Source organism: Vombatus ursinus, unplaced genomic scaffold (genome assembly GCF_900497805.2).
Source record: "Vombatus ursinus unplaced genomic scaffold, bare-nosed wombat genome assembly UNPS02014772.1, whole genome shotgun sequence".
Classification (NCBI taxonomy): domain Eukaryota; kingdom Metazoa; phylum Chordata; class Mammalia; order Diprotodontia; family Vombatidae; genus Vombatus; species Vombatus ursinus.
Window position 1 is genome coordinate 8,103,967 of NW_020954550.1, and position 9,653 is coordinate 8,113,619.

The 9,653-nt window shown below is 42.3% G+C and overlaps 1 protein-coding gene across 1 annotated transcript in view; it reads left to right on the forward strand.

The window, feature by feature from the left end:
- Positions 1 to 8,631, forward strand: part of CD180 (CD180 molecule) — a 30,909-nt gene extending 22,278 nt beyond the window's left edge. The window contains exons 2-3 of the mRNA XM_027863485.1: positions 640 to 806; positions 6,429 to 8,631. Coding sequence (XP_027719286.1) covers positions 640 to 806; positions 6,429 to 8,154 — 1,893 coding nt within the window. The 3' untranslated portion in view covers positions 8,155 to 8,631. The remainder of the gene's footprint in view (positions 1 to 639; positions 807 to 6,428) is intronic.
- The last annotated feature ends 1,022 nt before the right edge of the window (positions 8,632 to 9,653 follow it).

Genomic DNA, 9,653 nt, shown 5'->3' on the forward strand with positions numbered 1-9,653 from the left:
AGTCACTGGCCTTTCCACGAGATCCTTAAGAATGATAAAATGATAAGTCCATGTGATAAAATTTGTCTGCTGGCCTAGAAATCCTGTGTAATCACCCTAACTACTGGGGGGGGGGGTAGGGGGAGAGGCTCAAGGGAGGGGAAGAGAAGAGAGGGAGGGTCAGTGAGGCGTTCCTCAATGAGTGACACATTGAACCAGCCTCATTTTAGTCTCCACTATTCCTAAGAATCCTAACTTAATAAACATTTATTACATTCCAGTTCTGTACAGGACACTGTGCTAAGCAATGGTTACAAAGACAAAAAAGAAACCTATCCCTGACACCATTTCCTGAAAACAGTTGCTGTCTGAACTTTGGCCCATACTCTTCAATTATCCTCTGTTACCACAGGCATAGAGATTTAGAACTGGAAGGCCCTCTGAGGTCAGCTAGTCCTTCATTTTACATATAAGAAAACTGAGGTAAAGGAGGCTTGCCCACGAGGTAAGGAGAGGGACGAAGGGCTTGCCCAAAGTTTTAAAAACATGGCAACTAGCAAGACAAGATTTAAATGCAGGCCTTCTAACTCCAGGTCCAGCTCTTCTCCTGATTGGAAGATGTCATGATCAAGCATTGAGATCTTTTGTTCCTTCCAACAGGTTACAGCCAACCTGACCTACAACTGTGAAAACCTAGGACTTAAAGAGATTCCTGAAAGTCTTCCAGCCACGACGAAATTTCTTGAGTTCAGTTTTAACTTTCTCCCTGACCTCCAAAACTCAACCTTCAGCAGGCTCAGAGACTTGGTCTACTTAGATTTAACCAGGTAAATAGATGATTTCCCTGGGTGACTGCAGTGTTTTATGGAGTGATTATAAGTCTTGAGAGGCAGCATAGGGAAGCAGCTAAACAGCTAGCACTGGAATCAGTAATATCTGTGTTCCAGTCCTGCCTCTTGCAAATGCTAGGTGTGTGACCTTGGGCAAGTCCCTCTCAGTGCCCTAGGCAACTATTGCTGTTGTTCAGTCATTTAGGTCACGTCTGACTCTCCGTGACCCCATTTGGGGTTTTCTTGGCAGGGATACTTGAGTGGTTTGCCATTTTTTTTTTCCTCCAGCTTGTTTTACAGATGAGGAAACTATGGCTAACAGGGTTAAGTGACTTGCCTAGGAACACACAGCTAGTAAGTGTCTAGGCCGAGGCCAGATTTGAACTCAGGAAGATGAGTCTTCCTGACTCCAGGCCTGACATTCATTCAGTGAACCACCTAGCTACCCAGGCAACTTTTAAAGATTATCAAATGATTGATATTCATCAGTTGAGGGGCTGTTTAGACCAACCAGATCCCCAAACTGATGAAATCACAGGCTTAGGGGAAAAACATTCCCATGTCCTATATCTGGTACCCACAGATGAAGATCTCTTAGAAGCTGTGGGGAGGAGAAAAACACACCATATCCCTCAGCAGGGTCCAACATTCTAGGTGCTGTAGTGGATAGATTGTTAGAACTAGAGTCAGCAAGGCTTGGGTTCAAATTCTACTTCAGATGCTTACTAGATATAAGCCATTGGGCTTACCCTTTCTCAGCCTCAATTTTCCACATCAGTAAAGTAGAGATAATGAAAGCAGCTGCCTCAAAGTGTTACTGTGAGATTCAAATAAAACACACACACACACACACACACACACACAGTATTTTGCAACCTTAAAGCATTATGTAAATGCAAGGTATTTTATTATTAGCTAGATGAAGTCAGGTTATATAGAATCAAAGGTACCTTGATGAGAATTATTGCAAAGGCCAGAAGTAGACAGTAAAATGTCTGAAGCAGAGGGATGTCTGAAGGAAGAGATGTCACAAAAATGGTGGTGATCACCTCAGGTCCAGCAAAGGTTTCAAACTCTCAGCCTACTCCAGACTGTGGTCTGAACGATATTAAAAAGTAATTGGGAAATGTTTAACGAAATAAATAAAAATACAATATAGCATAGACAGTGTTAACTTGTGATCTTCTAAGACTATATGCAGCCAGCAATGATCCATTTCTATTTTATTTTGACAATGCTATTTTAAATCACCATTTGGTGGCTCCCATTTCTCGTGGTCACATTAAATGCCGTCCTGACCCATGCCAGAGCTTTTGCTCCTGGGACTCTGTACAAGGAAAATTTAAGCCTCCACAAGAAAGGGGGATGACTCCCTCTACCCCTTCCCAATCCCTAGGGTCACCTCCCATGGAGTTTTATAATTTTCAAAGTAGTGTTCACATTAACTAACTTAATCATAGGATCATAGATTTAGACCTGGAAGGGACCTTAGAAGCCATGTAGTGCAATCTTCTCATTTAAAAAAATTAAAATAACAGAAATGTATGTGTTCGTACTGGTCTGCTGACACCTGACAGGAATGAAAGACGTCCTTCTACAACAGCATCCCTAACAAACCAGCCTTCTGCTGAAATACTCTCAAAGAATCTTGCTTCTTTTTGGAAAAAAAATAATCTTATATTAAAAGATATCTTTTATTTTTATATCACCTTTATGGATATACGTGTGCTTGTCTTCACAGACACCCCCCCATACACACACATGCACACACACACACACACACACACACACACACACACACACACTTTCCTTCCCCATCTTTTATCTATCCCTTATAACAAAGATTTTAAAAGAAGGAAAAAAGTAGTCTTGGAAAACTAATGAATACATCAATCACATCTGATAGGATATGCCATATTTTATACCCATAGTTCCCCATTTCTGCAATGAAAGGATAAAGGTACATTTTTTTCAACTCTTCTCCAGGGTTAAGCTTGGTCATCATAATTACGTGGCATTTAGTTTTGCCAGCTTCTATCATTTGACATTTAAGGAAACTGAAGTTCAGAGAGATTAAATGAATTACCTACAGTTGCATAGACAGGTTACATAGACAAGTGGCTGAATCAGGATCTGAATGCAGGCCCAGAGACTACAAATCCAGCACTCATTTTGACTATGCTACATTATTTTCATGATAGCTCCTGAGGGGAAGATATTATTATTATTATTATTATCCTCATTTTTATAATCAGGAAAACTGAGAGCCAAAGAAATGAAGCAACTAGCCCAAAGTCATTAAGAAAATATTGTTTGAATTTAGTTTAGATTCCAGGTGTTCTGACTCTTAGTCCAGTTAGAAGTGTCAAATATGCAGCAGCAGCTCAAATGCAGCCCAGTCAGATTAAAATGTAATTGGGAAATATTGAACAAAATAAATACCTAGAACATAGACAATGTTAGTATGTGGTTTTCTAAGTCAACATGCAACCTGCAGGGATCCTTATGTGTGGATTAGTGGCCCATATTTCTATTTGAGTTTGACACCACGGGTTTGGGTCTCCTTCTCAGGCCTTTTTCTCCACCTTCCTCCAGGCTTTCTTATGGATCTTTCCTATAGGAAGAAAGTGACAAAAAAAAAAAAAAAAAAAAAAAAACAACAACAACAACAAAAAAAAAAAAAAACAGTCTCTGGGATTACTCTTGAAATTTGCTATAAATCTCCTATACTTTCTTCCTAAATCCATGGAATTTGCACGGACTATATTACCAACAACTCATATTTCTATGTCCCTTTGTGGTTTACAAGGTATTTGACATAATAGTGGGACACTTTCTCCTCACAAGAGCCCTGTGAAACAAGCAGAATGTTCCATTTTACAAAGGAAGAAATTAGAGATCAGAGAGGTTAAGTGATTTGTCCAGGTTTACATAGCTGGAAGCTCCAGAAGCCAGATTCAAACCTGGAAATGTCCTAGTATCATGTCTGGTGCTAGGACCGACCCATTCTGCCCAGGGGTTTAAAAAGTGGGTGTCACTTTCATGTTCATCATCAAAGAACCCGTTAAGCACTGACTGGTACATCAAGCTGCACAAGGAGTGAGGCAGTGGGGGATGGAAAGAGGGATCTGAGAGTAATGAAAAGCACCCTGGATTTTGGTTGGAGACAAATGACTCGGGTTCAGATTCTGCCACCTATTCCTTATGTGACTCTGAGCAAATAAGCCATTTCTCCTCCAGGAGCCTCAGTTCCCTTCTCTATAAAAGGAGGCTATTGGACAAGATGATTTCTAAGGTCCGTTCTGGCTCTAACATTCTGTAATAGAAAGCATGGGAGACACTGACACAGGACTATCCAGCATGGCGTGGCCCACAGCAAAGAAAGTGCCTTGCCCTAGGAGCAAATCAGAATTGCAATAGCTTAAAAGAAACATGAGATGTACAAATTTAGAGACATTTCCGTTCCAGATGTTACGTGGGGACTATTTGTGTCCAACGTGTGGTAGAGCCTTCAGAGCTCATAGCGGTCTGATCGGCCAGTCGGACACAATCTACCTTCACCCTGACGTGGGGATGTCATTTTGGTCCTCTTTGAGTAAGAAGGCCAACAACGAAGCAACCAACATTCTATAAAGAAAAAGGATTGTGTAGATGTGGCACCAAGAGCCACAAAAAATTCTGACTGTGCCCTGGTGCTAACTGGCCGGTGCTAGAAGATCCTCTGTAGCTACCCAGAGAAGTACAGACAACACAAGTGTTAGCTTGTTAATGCCGACCCTCCTCAAACCCAGAAATGACACCTGCCCCCAGTGCATCCTTTTGCAAGAAAGTGTTTATCTGCACAGAGGTCCAATGGACCCTGGTCAAGTGGAGGGAACTGCTCTTGGCCATTCAGATTGGGAGGAGTAGTTGTTCTACTTCCAAATAAGCAGGAGAAATCAAATCTTTTCTAAGTAGAAACTAGTTCCTTGTCTTTCTATAGATTTCTGACTCACAGCTATTGAAGCTCTTCTGTTGGGTTTCTTTGTTTTGTTTATTCTGCTTATCATACATATAGGTAATAGAAATGGTAACTCTAAGTGTGATAATCAGTCAGTAAATATTTATTAAGTACCTACCAAATGCTGGGGATACAAAGAAAAACAAAAGACAGTCCCTGCTCTAAAGGCACTTACAATCCAATGGGTGAGGCAATATGCAAACAAGAGTGTACAGACGTGTTGCGTGTAGCATAAATTGGAAATAATCAACAGAGGAAAGACACTAGAATAAAGAGGGGTTGGGAAAGCCTTCCTATAAATGGTGGGGCTTTTTGGAAGCCAGGGAAGCCAGGAGGCTGAGAGGAGGAGAAACAGCATTCTAGGCATTCCGGACAGCCAGAGAAAATGGCCTGGAGTCAGGAGATGAAGTGTATTGATAAGCAGAATAAGCAAAATAATGAAATCTAAAGGAAGATAACTACTTTGGTGGTTCAATTAAAAGATCATCACACTTGGAAAAGAGCTATGAGTAACGCAAACATGAAAGGACTATAAAACTAATAGTACTTTCTTGATAGATTGATATTTCATGTTTTTTAAATGGCAGTTAATATTCCTTTGCTTTGGGGTAGAACTGACCCATCCATTTGCAGATGGGTCTCTGTAGAAAGATTATGTGGTCTAGTGGAAAGAGTGCTGAAATGCAAGTAAAAAGGAGTCAAATCCTACTTCTACTACTTAATGCCTGTGTGACTATGGGTAAATCCCTTACTTAAGCCTCAGTGATCTCATCTGAAAATGGGAATAATAATGATAATATCTCCAGTGCTTAGCTCACATGTTGTTGTGAAGCTCCAGTGAGAAAATGCCAATAAAGCTGTTTCCAAACTTTAAAGCGCCATATAAATCCCACTTATTGTCATCTGCCCCAAAAGGCTCTTTTCCACCCATGGGTGGCTGGTTAGTTGCCTTTCGGCTCACAGACCTTTCTTTTCTATCCTTGACCTAGTGCACCGCTTTTGGGACTGTCTCCCTGGTTCATTGAGTCTCAAGTTTGCTTTTAAGCATTGTTTTAAGCATAAAAGCATCACCAAATGACTTGATGCTCCAGCAGCTCCTAGCATCAGACATTAGCCTCAATGAATCCTCTGACGAATTTCTTTTTCGCCTATGTAGCTACAGCATTTTCTCTCCTCTGGAGAGCAAACAAAAATCCTCCAGCAAATACAGGCTGTAGAAGGGTAGGGCATTTGGGAAGAATTTCCACTTGGAACGTCCAGAAGGGCAGCACCTGTGAGGGGAACAATAGTGCGGTGGATGGGTTTCAGTATGTATCTTAGTCTGGGAGGCAACATGATAGGGTGGAAATGTTGAACGTGGAGTCACAGGACCCGGGTTTGAATCCCATCTCTGCTAGTTCTCTGTGTGACATTGGGCAAGCTATTTAATGTCTCTGGGTCTCAGTTTCCTCATTTCTAAAATAAGAAGCTTGGACTAAATGACCTCTAAGTTCCCTTTCAGCTCTAAATCTGTGGTCCTATGGGCTGTGCCTCTGCATGTATCCATCTATCTATCTATTCATTCGTTTATTTATCTGCTTCTAATTGATTATTCTGTTCTCCATTTCCATCTTTTTAAGGTGTGAAATTAACTGGATACATGAAGATGCTTTTGAAAACAATAATGACCTCAGCATCGTTGTACTGACCGGAAATCCCCTGATATTTGTGGCAGACACAGCTTTTCAGGGTCCTAGGGCCCTGAAGCATCTCACCTTAACCCAAACAGGCATGACTAGTGTTACATTTATTCCAATGCAGAATTTGGAAAACTTGGAAATTCTGCGTCTTGGTAGTAATCATCTTTCATCCATCCAACTCCCCTCAACATTTTCTGCTCATAACCTGAAAGTCCTGGACTTTGAACTGAACGCCATACATCACATCACGAAGAAGGACGTAGCATCCTTGAAACAGGCAAACAACTTAAGCCTTAACTTGAAAGGCAATAACATTCGGGACATTGAGGATGGGGCTTTCCACTCCACCACCTTCCAAAGCTTGAACTTTGGAGGGATCTTTGATGTTTCTACCGTGTTAAAGGGGCTGCAGAATTCCACCACTCAAACTCTTTGGCTTGGGTCCTTTCAAGATGTACATGACCTAGATATAAGCCCAGACATGCTGGAAGGGCTGTGTAATATGTCTGTGAAAGCCCTCAACATGCAATTCCACCATTTCTCCAACTCAGCCGGCATCTTTCAATGTTTCATGGGACTCCACGAGCTGGATCTGACTCACACTCACTTGAAGAGTTTTCCCTCTGACATTAAAGGGATGAATCAGTTTAAGAAATTAGTGTTGAACCAAAACGAATTTGACAATTTGTGCCACATCAACGCGGCCAGCTTCCCCTCCCTGACTCATCTTTATGTTAAAGGCAACATGCAAAAGTTAGACTTGGGCACAGGCTGTTTAGGAAAACTCAAAGACCTTCAGCACCTAGATTTAAGTCACAGTAAAGTTGTCTCACACACCTGCTGTAATGCTCAGCTGAAGAACCTGTCTCAGCTGCAGCATCTGAACTTGAGTAATAATGAGCCGCAAACTCTCCAAGGCGAGGCTTTTGGGGAATGCCCTCAGCTGAAGGTGTTGGATTTTGCCTTCACACATCTTCATACTGATGCTTCCCCAAGTCCTTTCCAAAATCTCCGCCTCCTCCAGGTCCTGAATCTCTCTAACTGCCTTGTTGAGACCAGCAATTCTCAGCTCCTGGTAGGTCTGCAAGGCCTTAAGTATCTAGACCTGGGAGGGAATCCCTTTCAGTCTGGGATCCTCCCAAAGGACAATCTGCTCCATCCTGTGGACAGCTTACAGGTCCTCATTCTGTCATCCTGTGGTCTAACAGCCCTGGAACAGCAGGCCTTTGGAGGCCTTGGCAAACTCAGGTACCTGGATCTGCAGCACAACAGCTTAACCAGCTCAGGCTTGGCAGCTCTTAGCCATCTCAAGGGAACTCATCTCAACCTAGCATTCAACAATATACGTATCATTCCACCTAATCTTCTACCTGTCTTTTCCCAGCAGAGCATCATTAATTTAAGTCACAATCCCCTAGACTGTACTTGTTCCAATATTCGCTTTCTGATATGGTATAAGGAAAATCTACATAAAATTTCAGACCCCGAAGAGACCACATGTGAGGATCCCCCAGCTCTACGAGGAGTAAAATTGTCCAATGTAACTCTGTCCTGTGCCCTTTCAGCTGTAGGAATCTCCTTTCTGGTGTTATTTCTTTTGATGGGCATCGGTATGTTCATTGTCTTAGCCCGACACTTTTTAGTTAGAAAATATGAAAACATTTAGGTTTGAAGGTTTCCAACAAAGGCAGGCATGTTAGCTGACCTTCTCTTAAGTTTGCGTCCACTTCCTTCTTCCTCTAAGTAGCCTTTTCAGCTTGACTCCAGAGTCTGATGGGAATTAAGTACTTTCTTTTTCTTTGTGGTGGCAGACTCCTGTGCTACAGACCACAAGAGGAACTCACCACTGTGTGCCCGAGATTGCTGGTGGTGGGGTGAGCTGGGCAGACACTAGTGAGAGAATGAAGTGCTACTGGTTGGCTGCCATCTTGCCCCACTCTTCTTCCACCAACAAGACTTAGGACATGACTCTTTGGTTCCCTCTGCTGGTTTCTCATTGCCCCCACTTCTCTCTGAGCCTAGGTTCTTCCACGACTTTGTTGCACGAAGTGAAGCAGGTATTTTCCCCCAACCTCTCTTGCTTTCCCCACTGTAAATGGTGCACAACCTTGCTTTTCCATTTTTTAAAGGTTTTACTCTTTTGTTTTGTTTTGTTTGCTTTGTTTTTACTAAAAGAGCTACAAGGACAAAGCAAGAAATATTACAGTATATAAAAGATAATAGTAGGGGCAGTGAGGTGGCACAGTGGATGGAGCACCGGCCCTGGAGTCAGTAGTACCTGAGTTCAAATCTGGCCTCAGACACTTGTCACTTACTAGCTGTGTGACTCTGGGCAAGTCACTTAACCCCATTGACTAGCCAAAAAAAAGATATTAGGGAAAGGAAGCAAGTTTATTTTGACAGTAAATCTCAGGACTGTTGCAAATATCCTGTGGATATAGCACTGGGGATACAAAAAGAGGCAAAAGGCAACCCCTGGCCTCAAGGAGCTCACAATCTAGAGGGGCAGGTAACAAACAAATATTTACAACAAGCTATATACAGGATAAATAGGAAAGGAGAGGGAAGGCACTAGAATTACAAGGAGTTGTAAAAGGCTTCCTGTAGAAGATGGGATTTTAGTTGGGATTTGAAGAAGGTTAAGGAATACAGTAGGTAGAGCAGAGGAGGGAGAGCATTGCAGGCATGGGGGACAACCAGACCAAATACCCAGAGCCAAGAAATGGAGTGCTTTGTTGATAGAACAGCCAAGTGACCGGAATCACTGTATCAAAGAAGACAGTATGTAAGAAGATTGGAAAGATAAGAGGGGCTAGGGTATGAGGGGCATTGAAGGCCAAACAGAGGATTTTGTATTTGATCCTAGAGGAAATTGGGAGCTCCCAGAGTTTGCTGAGTAGGGGGTGACATGGTCAGACTTGTGCTTTAGGGAAAATCACTTTAATGGCTAAATGGAGGATGAATTGGAGTGGGGAGACACTTGAGGATGACAGACAAATCAGAGGCTATTACAATAGTCCAAGCTTGAGGAAATGAAGGCCTGTACCAGGGTGGTGACAGTGTCAAAAGAAAGAAGCTACGAAGGTTGTTACAAATGGCTCTTATCCTTCAGAAAGCTCTTGGGTCACATGACAAGTTCACAGGATGTTAGGATCATACTTTTTT